At 33.7% G+C, this 16,135-nt stretch overlaps 1 protein-coding gene across 11 annotated transcripts in view; it reads right to left on the bottom strand.

The window, feature by feature from the left end:
• Positions 1-2,307: 2,307 nt before the first annotated feature.
• Positions 2,308-16,135, bottom strand: part of EYA1 (EYA transcriptional coactivator and phosphatase 1) — a 148,304-nt gene continuing 134,476 nt past the window's right edge. For all 11 annotated transcript variants that reach the window (XM_074207096.1, XM_074207097.1, XM_074207098.1 and 8 more), the window contains exon 18: positions 2,308-4,468. In XM_074207096.1, coding sequence (XP_074063197.1) covers positions 4,388-4,468 — 81 coding nt within the window. In that variant the 3' untranslated portion in view covers positions 2,308-4,387. The remainder of the gene's footprint in view (positions 4,469-16,135) is intronic.

The following is a 16,135-nucleotide window of genomic DNA, read 5'->3' as shown; positions in this document are numbered from 1 at the left end:
GACTTGCCCAAGGTCACAGAGCTAGGTAATTATTAAGTGTCTGATATGTAATTTGAACTCAGGTCCTCTTGACTCCAGGGCCAGTGCTCTATTCACTGTGCCACCTACCTGCCTCAATCCAAGATTCTTAACTCCCTTAACCTTACCAGGAATATGCAGGGTTTAAAGCAATACAAAGGTAGAACTAGAAATTTTGGCCCAGGGACAGGTTTCACAAAATGCTCTCTAAATTTTTCAGAAAAAGATAGTCGAGGGTGGTAGAACTACCTCAGGAGACATGACTCCATGGAGAGACAGAGACTTCTGGACACTGGCCCTATGGATAGAGAACCTTGGACATTATGAGACCAAGGGATAATAAGCTAGTTTGCTTGTTATTTTAATTGTACTTGGAAACCAGCTACAAAGCTCAGCTTTTTGTATTCTTTTGTGGCTCTAAGAAGATGGATTTTTGCAGAAATAAGGAAACTGGAATCAGATGAAACAATAGGCAATTTTGTGAATAACATTGAAGCATCTTAATCTTCAGGTTCATTTACAAACAACTGTCAGTCACTAATAAGTGAAACCTGAAATGGTGTGATTCATAACATCCCATTGATGTTATTCATTTTGATCATTTGTAGACGTCACCTTGGCACTGCCATCTACCTGGTAGCACTCAGTCTCCTGGATTCCATTTTCACCATAAATGATAGATCAATGAGACAAACACCATTCTTGAATTTTACATGCTATTTGTGGGTTCTACCTAGGTCACTTCCAATTCCTTTGTCCACTTTTTTTTCCCCTCTAACATCCTCAATGATGAGTCCTTCCTGCTTTAATGTATTCTTTGCCTATTCCTTGGATCTCTAAAATTTCTAGAATTCCATGATTTTTAAATTCTGTAATTTTTGATTATTATTACAAATAATATACACATTCTTTTTTTCCATCCTTCCACTAGTTCACCCCTTATGACATCATTGGTCTAAAAGGCTTTTCACAATCTTGAGCAAACTTGCTTGTTTAATATTACCTCCTTGGACTTATCACTACCCAAAACATTCCCACTCCAGTTCTGAACTTTTATTCAATTCTTTTAAGGCTAACTTAGGAAGGGAAGGGAAGTCTTCTTTTATCCATCACTGATATTTAATTCTCTGATATTCATGAAACACTCTAGGGAGAAATTTCTGTATGGGAATAGGTATGGAGGGAAGAACATTTGGGAGAGAGTGACTAACAAGCAGTCTAAATGTAATGGAGAAATTGTGTAAGGCATGTTGAAAGGCATGTTGGGGGCCATATCGTGGCAGGACTCTCTTGTGGACAATGGAAATTATTGAGGGTTTTTGAACAAAAGGTTGAAATGATATTAATTTTATGAAAATCATTTGAATGATAATTTTCAGCATGTTTTCCATTCTTCATATTGATAAACATTTTTTATCATTTCAATAATTTGAAATCTCTCCTTCATGAAGACTTACCTTTTAAAACATCCTAAAAAGGCACTGTAATTTGCTTTAAAAATATAAAATTAATTTTTACTCATTTCAAATATAATAGCATATTATAACAGTCTTGCAAAACAAATTCCCTCATTACTCATGTCCAAAAAGAGAGAAAAAATGAAATGAAAATATGCTTAAATCTGATTTGATCATTTCATTATCTGGGGATGATTAGAATGTTTAATTCATCTCTATCTCTCCAATTTCTACTCACATGTGATCTATATTAAGTCTTGTCTGATGTTCCTCATTTGGAAATAACCTCTTTGTTATATATACACACACACACACACACACACACACACACACACACATATATATGTATAAAATACTCTCTAATTATAATCATTTGTGTATGTTTCTTTTCTCCTTTACAAGGTCATATGCTCTACAAGCATGAGATTTTATTTTCTTTTTTATCTCCCACAAGTGAATCTGGTACCAAATGAGAACTTAATAAATATTTGCTGAACCAATGAATTGTACTCTAGAACAGAAAGTGGTATCAGATAATGCTGTGCTGAGGTCACTTTATATATATTTTTGTGGTGATCAGCTAACCATGTAGAATCACTTCTGGTGCATTTATGGCTCTGAGTTTCTTCATTTATTCCAAGTGATGAAAGTAATAGCTTACTTGCTTTTAATTTATATCAGTATGAGATTTATAAATTATTACAAATTCTTCATATGACTTCCCTTGTCAGGACAGGAAAGAAAGGATACAGCTTTAAAGGCTACACAAATTCTGACATCAAGAACCTAAAGGGGAGGCATAGAAATATCAAAGACACAAGTCCAAGAGAAATTGTTCAATATTTCACAAATCAATTTTATTAATTTAAACGCAAAATTAATGAAGAAAAATCCTGTACACAATTGTGGACACAACACACCTTTTTTTTTTTTTTTTTAAAAAAATTAATACAGTAAGGCCCAGAAAAAAAATGTTTTTCCCCGGTCTGCATACTGATTATAGAAACATGAAAAGAAAAGGCAAGATTAAAAAAAAAATCTGCCAATCAGTCTTTGCTTCAAGCAAAACATAAAAAGTCTAATATGGTTGATAAAGCAATTTGGGGAATTCACAAATGACTAATTCTAGTAGCAGCATTATGAATCCTTAGTAAGTAGATGGAGGTGCTCTTTAGCTTCCCTGGTTAGCTGGTGCTTTTTTTTTTCTCAAGGAATTAGAAGAGATGAATTCCTCAATACAGTGATTTGAGGAAAAGGGCAAGATATAGGTCAAGAAAATGGTTTTACTAATAAACTGAGCACTCTAAGGGAGAAATTGCCTTCCAGATAGAGATATATGACAGCCTCTACTTACCAGATGTATATGTTCATCCACAAGGTAGGCAGAAAGAAATACCAGCTTCTTGGTGAAAACAATATTTCTATATTCATTGCTGGCAATGGATCTTGCTTTTAGAAAATTGAATTGGGGTGAAAAAGAGAGAAGAGAGAGAAAAAGGAGAGAGAAGAGGCAAAATAGAGAAAAGAAAAGAGGAGAAGAGATGGAAAAAAATAAAAGGAGAGAGAAGAAAAGGAAAGGTAAGGAAAAGAAGGAAAGGTAAGGACTGGGTGCAGATCTTTTCCCAGTTTCATAGAGCTATGATATTCCTTTCTTTCCTTAACAAAAGAATGTGGACACTAGAATAATTTTAATTTTCTATTTAAATGAAAATTTTGATGGATTCCACCCAAGAAACATTTTAATGAAATATATCCAGCCTCTACATTCTTTCTGTGGGATGAGGCATTTGATTATTTTTTCTTCAAGTAGCTACATCTATTAGTGCTGAAATTGAAACAAGGAAGGTGTTGGGTTTCCTTCTTCAACTCTTTTGAGAAACTTCCTGGAGAGGAGGGGCTGTGGGCTTGCTGTTCTTAATAATGATGTCCTAATGGACCTTTTTCATTTAAGCAGAAGAATTGAAGGAAAGAAAACAGCTAGGAAAAAAAAAAACAAAATCCTGATTGACACTTGACATCCATGCTTTTGGTCTTGACAAATTTATCTAAAAAAATCCATTATCTACATATTTATACCCAACCCTTTGATAAGTGCACCATGAGACATTATGCCCATGCTGCCTCTTATATTTCACTAGCAAGGCATTTCTACCTTTCAATAGCATCTCCCTAAGCAATATGTAAAAGAATCATCCATTATTACAAATTTACACAAAAAATTCTTCCTGTACATGATTGTCTCAGTGATGTACACATCTGTTTAAATTAGACATACTTTAAACTACTTCGCAATGTGCTAAAATCCAAGTATTTGCTGTGTCTATCAGAAGAAGGCTGAGGTCTGAAAGCATCTAACTCCCATCAAATGTCCTTCCATTTACTTGATGTCAAAAACAAAGTCTGTTTATAAATAAGTAGGGATGTACAGAGTACCCTGGGTAGGAGATATCCAAAAGTCAACCTTCTTTACAAGAAAATTATTCCATTGGTATTGAGAAAATAAAATAAAATAAAATAAAGCAATCCCAGTCTTCATTGTGCAATCAAGTTTGCTGTACTGAAGAAGCAGTTTCTGTCACATTGAAGATGCTACAAATCAAAGCATTTTAGGGTCTTTCTTCCTTCACAGGTTTGAACCGTGTAGCTAATGTGGCAGAGACACATGGTTAGGACATTCTCATGGCTTTTGTCTTTTTCCCATTGGGTTCACAGTACTAGAATCGACAGCCGTTCTGAAGGAAAAGGCATGGTCCTCTGTTTACTGAAAGGACATAGGTTAATACCAGTTGCAGTTTTGTATCTGAAAGTGGAAACCACAACATTCTAGTCCAATGCTGTCACAAGACGCAGGTCTCCTGTGTACTGTCCTTGGACATAAGGAAGTAGGGGAATTTCAAAGTGCTCTCAGGCTGCTACAGGTACTCCAGTTCTAAGGCATGATGAAGAGCCATAAGATCAGAGTGGCTTGAGATCCTCCAAAATGGCATTGCATGCTGTATATGGCAAAAACAAACAAAAGAAAAGGAATTTTACCTGATGAATTTTTTTGCATGCTACCTTTCTCTAATTAGAAATCAATTAAAAATGTTTTATCATTTCTTTCTGGAATTAGTTTAGAAACCTCCCACTGCAGGTCAACATTATCACGTCTATCTTAATAAAAACTAAAACCTCTTGGAATATGAGATAGGATTAAAGTACAATAATTTAAAAACTTTAATTACTTAGAGTGCCTTTCAAAAATAGATATGGAGTTCTTAAATAAAAATAATTATTACTTATATAGAACTTTACGGTTTTCAGAGATCAATTCACATGGAATTTCATTTGACCCCACAACAACTCTGTGAAGAAAGTGCTATTATTACTGTCTTTCAAGCCCTCATTTTGCAGATATGAAAACTGAGGATGAGAAAAGTTAAATGATTTACTCAGAATACATTTAGATCTGAAGTAGAAAGATCTACATTGCAACATGGTTACTGATTCTATTTTAAAGAAAACATTAGCTGAAATGAAAGTTTGGAACACTGGATTTTTTGAAACATTTATACAACATAATGTCAGAACTTAAATTTTAAACAGTTTGTAATTGTAACAATTCATGCAAGTGTGGTTTGTAGTAATTTAAATATATCAAAACTTTGTTTTCCTCATATCTAAAGTAACTTCACTGGAGTGGTTTATGTTGGCTATTCTTTGCAATGACCTCCAAATGGCATTGCCATATGGAAATTTTTTAAATGAATGTTTAAATTGTATTTTTTTAGAGAAGCTTAGAAATATGGGTTTAAACCATATGCATGCTTGAGCACCACCTGAATAAACCAAAAACAGGAAAAAACACAGATAACCTCATCCATGAAGGGTGAAAATATGATTATAAAGTCTTACTGCTCAAAAAACTTTGAATTCTGAAGCATCAGCAAGATTTTTTTCCATAAATAATGAAGAGATAACCATCACCTTTCTTTCAGAGGGCAAAGATGTTTTTTAAGCAAAAAATAATATGAAGGCTAAAGTGTAGTTTTTTGCAAGTGTAAATCTATGAAATATGAGCAGTTTCAAAATGCAGATTTTTGGCACATAGGAAGTAGTATTGCTATCAATTTGGGTAATTATTTGGTATATTTATCTGAAAGTCAATACAAAACCCACTAAGCAGTATGCTCTCAGATCATCTCAACCACTGAAATTCCTGGGTAATGGTGGACCACTGATTAAATTATATGTGTAAAATATAGATAAGTTATTAAGTTCATACATTGTCTAACTAATAATATATCATATTTCTTAAGCACATTACCTGGCATATAATTAGAGTTTAATAAAGGCTTAACATCATGATATATAATCCCATTATGGGAGGTGGGAAGGGACCTCTGATAATTTCATAGGACTACAGATTTAAAGCTGGAAGGGACTTAATAAGTTGCCGAATTTCCCTGTTTTACAGATGAAGAAACTGAGGTACCAAGAGAGTAAATGACTTGCCCAGATCACCTTCATTGTGCACTCAGATAGTGAGTAATCAAGGCAGTTTTTGAAATCTAGGTCCTCCTGACTCCAAGCCAAATGCCTGAGCATTGGAACTGCTTCCACCATTTAGTCCAACTTGCATTGATGCATCGCTTACCTCTATAATATCCACAAAAACTTGGCACATATACACACACACACACACACACACACATACACACACACACAACATAAGGAGGATTTACTTTCTTATTCTAGTTGTTACTGTTCATTTGTTTCAGTTTTGCCTGACTTTTTGTGACCCCCATTTGACTTTTTCTTTTAGAGATATTGGAATGGTTTGCCATTTACTTCTCCTGTTATTTTATAGATGAGGAAACTAAGGCCAGAAGGGTTAAATGACTTGCCTAAGTGTCTGTGGCCACATGTAAACTAATCAAGATTAATCTTCCTCATTCCAAGCACAGTTCTTTATTCACTGTACCATCTAATTTCCCCTGTTTTAGAATTGCTATAACTGTTGGGAAATTTCTCCTTACACTGAATGAATATTAATTTCCTATAACTAATTTTCATACTTCTAATTGTATGATCTGAATCCCCTTCCTATTCTCTAATATTTTTAGTCCCACTGGTACATGAACAAGTTTCCAAAATGGGAAATTACAAGATTGACAATTGAAGGCAGAGATCATATCCCACATCTCTGACCCCAGCTGACCCAAGTTTTCTATTTACCAACCTTTAGGTCTTCTAAACCCTTTCTGATTTGACATGGTTCCAAGTTCTCTCATCCATTGTAAATGGCTTTGAATTGCAAATTATTTTGAATTGTCTATGACAATGATATCCTCTTGGAGTAATGAAAAACTGACTATCCAATATTAAGTGTACATCTGCAGTCATTTGACAAGTAAATGAAAGGTAATGTCATAGAGTAGTACATTGGTGCATTTAAAATCAGTGACCCTGCATCTAAAACCTACATCTCTTTTTTACCTATGTGTCCTTATCAAGTTAAAATATTTCTGGTCCTTGGATTTCCTTATTCATAAAAGGACAAAGTTGGATTGCAAGTTGCCTTATAGTTCTAAAACTAATGGCTATCCTAAGTATACCAAAAACTGAATGGTGGAAATTATCCATTTGTAAAAAAAAATGTCTTTTTTTAAGAATAAAATCAAATAAGTATATATGACAATAAGTACCTATAATTCTAGTTCATATTTTTTAATTTCTTACTCACCAAAGAATATTAAGGAAATTCACAAACAACATCACTTCTCTATAGTTTCTAATACCAGAAATGTCACAAACTCCAATGACTCTTTCCTCTTCCTTTTCATCTTTCTAAGTAGTCATATAGAAAATCTCCATCATTTGGAGAGTGGATGAATAAATTGTGGCGCACAAAAAAGAATAATTACAGGAAGCAATTGATATTATTAATTCAGATAAACAAGCATAGATATGTATGAATGGATACAGAGTTAAGTAAATGGAATTAGAAAAACATTATATACCATTACTATAATAATGAAAACAATAAAATAAAGCTGAATGCTATATTGATTAATTTTGGCCCCAGGATGAGGAAATGTGCCATCCTCTTTTTTGGACTATGCCTTTGGATGCTGTCTGCATTTTAAGTTGCAGTCACTACGTCAACTGGTTTTACTTAATTTGTTTTGGATATAAGTAAGATTCACTGTGGAGTAAGATTTATCTAGAAATGAGCATGAGGTAAAATAATAAAACTTAAAACAAGTTAAAAATAGATGAAATAAAAAAGATGAGAAATTTCATTTATCCAAATGAACATTAGGGTCTTGATCCTATGAAGCTTATAGAGGCTGTCCCTATAGCCATAAATAGATTGTTTAGAGTACAGTCATCTGGGGGAGTATATATGGTAGTATAACACACAAGGAGAATGACAAAGAGTTCAGAAGTCAATGTTTCCCAAAAAGAAGTCATTCATAATCACCACTAATCTATAAAAACAAAAGAAAAACAAGTGGAATTGCTTTGATTATCCGATTGCAATCAGGTTAGTGGCATGTCAAATAGTAGTGATATAGCTATTGATAAAGGATTTCAAGGGCTGGAAAAGATTCTACCTCACATACACCTTTTAGGGGGTACTAACAAAAGTACCATTAGTTCTCTATCTAGATGAGAAAAATAAGGTTTAGAAACAGGTTAAGTGCCTTATTCAGGGTCATCTTGAAGATATCTGGTTATGTGATATTATATTCTAAGTTCTCTTTGGCAATCAAGCCAAGTAATTTGGCAATTTCTGATCCAGCACAATTAAACAACTTAATTTGAAACTCCCAATGAATAAAGAATAAAGAAGATTTTCAGAGAAATTTCAAATCCCTGTAGCAGAGACCCACATGAACAATGAGTGGGTGAGCATCTATTAAGCTGTTTACATAATCACTAGGGATACTGAAAACTGATTCTACCACAACTAGTTGAATGAGAACAATGCATCAATCAAGGGATTACAGAAAAGAAATGAATATATATCATCTACATCTGTTAAGCACAAATGAACCAGGTAAACTGCTTGAATAGAGAAGCTCATATCATAATCCTGGCTATGTAGGTCACAATCAAACCAAAAACTTTCATAAAGTCCTTAAGAATTTATACAGGCTCATATTCATGCCTCCAGCATTAACTCCATTCTCATTACTGACAAAGAGGGGATCTGGAGAACATGGGAATTCTTTCCAGATTTTGATTGGGAGGAGAAACTAGAAACCACATCATATGAAGACTGTTTGAAGGGTCTGGGAATATTTAGCCAAAGGATTGGGAGGAGGGGCCATGATTGCTTTCTTTTGACGTTTTAAAGTTGGAAAAGGGTTTGACTGAGTCTTCAGTTCTGGAAGGCAGAATTAGAACTATTAAGCATAAATTACTGTGAGACATATTTAGCTCAATATAAAGCAAAACTACCTAGCAACGAGAGCTGTCCAAAAAGAAAAATAAAAGAAATTGAATGGAATGCCTGTGGTATAAAAAATTCCCAACACAGGAGGTTTTTGAGCTCAGCTTGTTCTGCATAGACAAGATTCATGCTTTGGGTAGAGACTGAGGAGGCCCTCTTATTTTTACAGATGAAAGAACAGAGATCTGGAAAATAATGTGATTTGCACAAGGTCACACAGAGAGAGAAAGCCTTAAAAGTGGGAGCTGAAATAATGTTCTTGGACTCCAGAGTCAGCCTGGAGCTCCTGAGACTGGTAGTCATTTTGAGTTGGGGAGTTTGGAGCTACAGTGGTTAAACCTATTGTTGGGTATCTGGAAAAATTATAACACTAATATGGTGAGTCCCCCAGATTCCCTGAGGGAGAAATTGATCCAGGCTAGAAATGGAATATGTCAAATTTTCTATACTGGTCAGTAGTAGGATTAGGTGAATAGTTATTGCACTCTTTGTGTGTGTGTGTGTGTGTGTGTGTGTGTGTGTGTGTGTGTGTGTGACAGAGAGACAGAACAGAGAGAAGAGATGGAGATACCACAGAGGCAGAAAGAATGGAGAATCAATGTTTCCCTACCACCTAAAGTTCTAAGAATAGATATAATACAATGTGACCTTTTTAATATGTCCGGATTGAAGCTTTATGTCAAAGAGAATAAGCCAACTAATTCAGAAGTTACCCCCCCCCCGTTACCTATATTTGGATGGATGGTTGGAAAGACAAAAGTTTGCTAAGTATTATGTGCCAGAGACAGCTGGGTGGCTCAGTGGATAGAGCCTTGAGCTTGGAGTCAGATCAGAGTTCAAATCTGACCTCAGACCCTTAGTAGCTGTCTTGGTTAATTCACTTAATCCTTCCTGATTGCCTTAATGTACTAGAGAAGGAAATATCAGTATCTTTGCCAAGAAAACTCCATGGACAGTATTGTGTACAGAGTCAAAAGAGTTGAATATAACTGAATGACTGAACCATAACAAACAACATTCCAAGCAAATATTCAGAGCTAGGAATGCAAAAGCAAAGGTGAAATAGTCCCTAATTTAAGAAACAGTGGGGGACAACAGATAAAGGAAAGCTGGGACAGAAGATGTGTTTTAGTTTATCAGTAAGCAGTCAGGTATGATGTTGCACAGTTAGGCCCCCTAATCTGTTCACTAGCAATGAAGTATTGATTGTTCCAATGAATGTCACCTGCAAGAAAATTCTAATATTGGGTTTCAATATTGTATAAAAGTACTGTTAGGCTTTGTAAATCTTCTGTATGAAGGATTGAAGCATTATAGTGTATAAAAGGTATTGGAATTTTTCTGCTTGGTCCCAGAAAACAGAATTAAAAACAATGGTTAGAGGCTGAGAAAGACTGATTTTGGTTTGATATAAAAGAAACTTCCCTAATAAGTAGAACTGTCCCTAAATGGAACAATCTACCTCAGGTGTTAGTGGGTTCACTTTGATAAAAGTATTTAAGTAAAAGTTTGATCAATCATTTTCTGGTGTGTTTTAGAGTGAATGTTTGCTAAAGTATAGGTGAGCATACATCCTATAAGTATTGCAATTCTCTGAAAGTAAAATTGGAATGAATGTTTTGGGAAAACATTTCACACCCATTCAAACCAACATATCCAAACAAAGAGCCTGTGCAGTATTCTGGGAGGAGTACTGGTCTAGATCAGAAGATCTTTCTTCTAATCTTGAGTCTGCTACTAAAGGTATGTGACCTTCTGTAAACTACTTAATCTTTCAGAGTCTCTTTCTTCATCTCCAAAATGAAAGGATTAACCTTGGTGATATCTGAGGATGATTCCAGCTACATGATTCCATGTTAATTCTTGAATGTGTTCAAAGAACCATTTTGGATGTTGTGGGGGAATGCAAAATGAATGCAAAAAAGACCACTCCTGTGATTTCTAGTATATTACATCCCTGGGATGACATGTGAAATGGGAAACAATATTTTCGTGTTTGTTGTGGTGCTTTAAGCCTTATAAAATACTTTTCTCAGAATCTTGTAAGGTAGTGAATATCAGTAATATTATTTTTATTTTTCAGATAAGGTAACCAAGTCTCAAATAAGATGGTTTGCAAAGGTCATGTAGGTTAAATTTAAAGCAAGGTTTTCCTGACTCCAGTATTTTCACTAACCCAGGACAATAAAATAGACTCCAAAAGAAAGCTAACAAGAGCTTCAGAAATCCAATGAAGGGGGATGGTTTGTATGAGAAAGGCAATTTGAAAAAAGTGATGCTTTTTAGTGGACATTGAAGGATGTTTTTTGTTTATGTTCAGTTGTTTCTGACTCTTTGTAACTCTATTTGAGGGTTTTTTTGACAAAGATATTGAAGTGGTTTGCCATTTCCTTCTCCAATTCATTTTATAAATCAGGAAACTGAAGCATGCAAGATTAAATGACTTATCCAGGATCTCAGAGCTAGTAAGTGTCTGAGGTCAAATTTGAACTCAGATCTTCCTGTTTCCTGGATAGGATATCTATCTACTGTACCATTTAGCTACCCTGGAAGATATGTAAGACTTGGGAAAGTAGAGTTTAGATATGATTCAGTAGGCAACAGGGAACAAATGTTCTTAAAGAATTGTTTTTAGGAAGGCAAGTTTGGAATTAGTCCACTGAGTGGATAGGTAGGAGGAGGGAATATTCAATTAAACAAGTATTTTTCAGTTCAGTTTATGTCACAGAAACTAATAGAGGCTGACAATAATCTATAATTTGGTCATGAAGTGAAGAATACCTATGGATTTAGCTTTTGGACTCTACTCTTCCATTCTAAGGTTTGAGTAAATCTTTGCCTTTATATCTTTTCACTTAATGAACTAATCCTGTCTTACAGATTTTGAGATTTTGTTCTCACCTATAACCCAACAATTCTTATTATACATCTCTAACTCCAATGTATGGAAAAAGAAGAACAAAAGTGAAACGGCTGTCAGAAGTAGTATTGGGCAGGACTTGATGGTTTATTATATTTAAAGAATAGGAGAAAGAAAAGTAATGCAGGAAATTTCAGGGTTTTTTTAAACTTGAGTGATTTTGAGAATAGTGGCACTAATGATAGAAATAGTAAAGGTGGAAGGAAGGGTAACCTTCAGCATAGTTCAGTTATTGGTTGAGCTGAATTTGAGGTGATGAAAGGACATATTCTTTATGGATACACAGAAATTTAGGGCAGAAACTTGGAACCAAGGTTGGGGCTAGAGATCTATATTTGAGAATCATGATGATACAAATGATAATAGAAAATAATAACACAACATTGGTTCACTAACCAAAAAGCTATAGAGGAAGAAGAATAGCAGGTCAAGAACTAAAAGCTTTGGGAATGACCCAAAAGATCTAACTCTATAGACCTAAATTCTCCCCTGGAAGACACATTCAGAATTTTTAATTCTCTTTCCTTGTCTAAATATGCATTTTCAATATATTATCTGCAGACAAATATACCCTTAACCATGTAATTGTATATAATTCTAATGATATATCTTATTTTGGGGCACTCAAGTCTGAATAAATATTTATCAAAAAGAACTTAACTATTTAAATATGTATATATACATATATATATACATATATTTAATTTATAAGTACTTTAACAGTTTGCTGAAGGACTGTAATAATATTGAAGGAGTTTTTTTAAATTACATCTTTTTTCTTTTTTTGGCTTTTGCAAGGCAATGGCATTAAGTGACTTGCCTCAGGTCATACAATTAAGTAGCTCTTAGATATCTGAGACCAAATTTGAGCTCAGGTCCTTCTGACTCCAGGCCTGGTGCTAATCACTGTGCAACCTAGCTGCCTCTTTTTAAAGACTTTTCAGAGAAGTATATACCACAATTCTTGTACTCCATTCTAATCTGAGTAATCCTTAGGCTTTAGTCAGATGATAGCCTCCTTAGGAGGAAAATGAATTCTGTGAAATATCATTTATTTTTGGAAGAGTTCAAAAAATTTCCCTCAGCAACAGATTCATAATTATTTTCTATCAATCTGTATATAATCAAGTATCATAGTGATTAATCCATAATTTTAGCATTTAAGTAATATATGCATTATTAATTCCAATATTTAAACACAGGAGAAAATGCATTTCTCTTTGAAATGTTTATTATTATTATTATGGTTATTATTATTATTATTATAGAAGCAATATGGGACAGTGGATAAAGAGCTAGCCTCAAAATCAGCAAGACTGAGCAAGTCATTTAACATCTAATCCTCTCTAAGCAACTCTCTAAGGTCATATTCTGTAAACAAAATGTCAACCTGAATTGGGAGGGGAAATTTCCTTACTGTGGAGTTCCTCATAATAGTGGATTCACAGATCTATTTCCTATTTCCAAATTACTCCCTCTTGATTTTTCATATACATATACATATATATGTATATGTATATACAATTATTTGTAATATAAACAAGTTGTCTTCAATTGAAAAATTACAAAATAAAGCACTACTTTTACTTTAAAAATTCTCTTTTATGATGACATAAATCTTATATCTGCATTTCTTGAAATTTCAATGCCCAAGGCATTTATCATTTATTTGCCTCATTACTTTCACTTAATACATAATCTTTCAATTTCTTTACATTTACATTTTACTTTGCCTCCAAAAATGAATGAGATTTCTTTTGAACCTCAATATCACATGTTAAAAATGAAAAATGGGTTTATTTTGAGCTAGAACACACCTACAGATCATCTAATTTCCTCATTTTGTTACTGAGGCCCAGGGAGTTAAAAGTGCCTAATCAAAAAAGTAGTCTTAAAGGGAGCAGAATGTGGATCCTGTGGGGATCTTGACTCCAAATTCCACTATTTTATGGATTCTTAGCCCTTTTTTGTCCTAGTTCCAAATGATCCAAAGCCTAGGGACCTCTTGTCACAATTGTTCTCACAATTCATAAAAGAAAACACATAGGAAGCCTAAGGAAATCAAGTAAATTTAAATATAGTCACCCAAACATATTTTTATAAGGTTGATAGAATCTAATAAAGAACATCTTCCTTACAGTGTGACTAGTAGAGCACTTCCAAGATTTACTCATCTGGAGACAAAATAATGTTCTCAGAATAATGGTTTGTTCTTTTGACATGGTTTCCTAACTGTGCCTTCTGGAGATTGTTTTTCATTTTTAGAAATTACTGCTTTAGATTAAATTACTGAAGAAAGCTCAGGGATTTTTTCTGGCAAAGAACAGAAGGATGACTTCTGCTCCTGTTCCTATTCCACAGAATTCTATTTCATTGACCACCAATAAAGGAACAAAGGATGAAACTCTCACTGGTTTGCATTTTTTGTACCCTAAGTCATTTATTGCAAGAGAGCATTATTTGAAGAGATGAAAGACATTTCTACAGGGAAAAGAAAAAAAATCTTTGTATTAGCTTGTAAAAGGATATATGAAACTGACAGGTAAACAAAGCCATCTTGAAAAGGGGGAGTGAGGGAAAATTTTAAAGAGATGTGAATTGGAATTTGCTTCTATAGGATAAATCAATGTTAAATTTTGTGTTTTTGACCCAGCTACTAATTAGTTTCATTTAAGTTCAGAAACAAAACAATATAAATAATCTACATCTTCTTGGATGGCCTCCCCCCCACCTCCATCATAAAGATCAAATTAGAGGAAATGACAAATGTACAAATATACTGACAATGGTCATGATATATATGACCCTCATTTAATTCTAATAGACATTTTCTTTAAATGTGAGTTATGAATTGCTTTTTTTGGTAATGAAAACATTTTCAGTGCACAAGGAAGGAGCTCTGTGCTAATTCCTTTTGCAAAGCAAAGCATCTCTCTATCATGAGGGTAATCACCCCATGATTTATTTTACTTTAAGGTATAGTGAAACACACCTGAATTATAGATTTATTTCCCTCTAAATTTAGATTTTTGTAATATTACTTATTTTAAGATTAAAACATCTCATAATTTATTCATACAAATAAAAATATCAGAACTTTTTCTATTAGACTCAGATAAGAATTTTTTCTATAAGACTCATAGTGAAATTTTATGCCTTTACTGAAGGACCAAAATAATTACTTAGGTATGAAAGAAAAAATAAAATAAAATACACGATTAAATGATGGACTCATTACATCTGTATCTTTTGCTGGAATGAATTGATATTCTGAAATTTTAAAAATAGCTGGAAAATTTTTACTTTTTTCAGAAAAAATATGTACTGAAGTTAATTTACAATGGATATTATCTTCTCTTGAGAAGACAGTTTGTCATGCCTGAAATGCTCTCATTCCTCACCTCTACTTCTTTGATTCCTTAGCATCTTTCAAGATTTACTTCATGTGCTACCTGAGAAGATAAATTTCCTGATTCTCCCCAAGTTTGCTGATGTCTTCCCCTTTAATACATGTATGGGAGGACACTGATATAGCTTCATTTACATTTATGGCTATATCCATGAGACTGATGACTTTGCACAACTCTACCTTACTTAAATCCAATTTAAGACATCACCCTTGTGATGTCATTGACCCTCCTCAGAAGTGTAGGATGAACAACAATAACACTGTCTATCTATATCTGTTCCTTTTTCCTGAACAGAATATAAACTCTCTTGGGGCAGCAACTGTTTTGTTTTTGTCTTTGCTCACTAGTGCATAGCATCTGGAAGGCACTTAATAAATACTTATTGAAGAACTGTCTCTCAACAAAGTGCAAATATGACACATGCCTTTGAATTTCTGATCTAAGTACAAATCCCCATTTAAAATATAGACAAGATTCATAATATTTAATCTTTACTACCCTATTTCTGTTAGGTCTCATGTTTTAGTAAATGTTTTATGTGAAAAAATTATTCAAAAGAAACTAAATAACTTTAACTGATATTCAATGACATTCAACATACATAATTCAATATATATATATATATATATATATATATATATATATATATAGGCTGTAAAGAAGAGAAGGAGCTACACTTCCTCTTTTCTTTAGGGTCAAGGTTGATCATTAATATATTTGTTGAATTTTATTATAGAGAGATAAGTTTAGGGACTAGAACTATTATCACAATGGAATAGAAAATTCCCCAATAAGGAAAATTCTTCCATCACTATAGGTTGACCTCTAGTCTTTTTGGCATAGTGTTAGAAAGGTTACCTCCTAAGATATAAAAAAAAATTAATTCACT

The sequence above is a fragment of the Macrotis lagotis genome, chromosome X (genome assembly GCF_037893015.1).
Source record: "Macrotis lagotis isolate mMagLag1 chromosome X, bilby.v1.9.chrom.fasta, whole genome shotgun sequence".
In the NCBI taxonomy this organism is placed as follows: Eukaryota; Metazoa; Chordata; class Mammalia; order Peramelemorphia; family Peramelidae; genus Macrotis; species Macrotis lagotis.
Note: the sequence above shows the minus strand (reverse complement) of the source record. Positions and strands in the feature narration are given on the sequence as shown.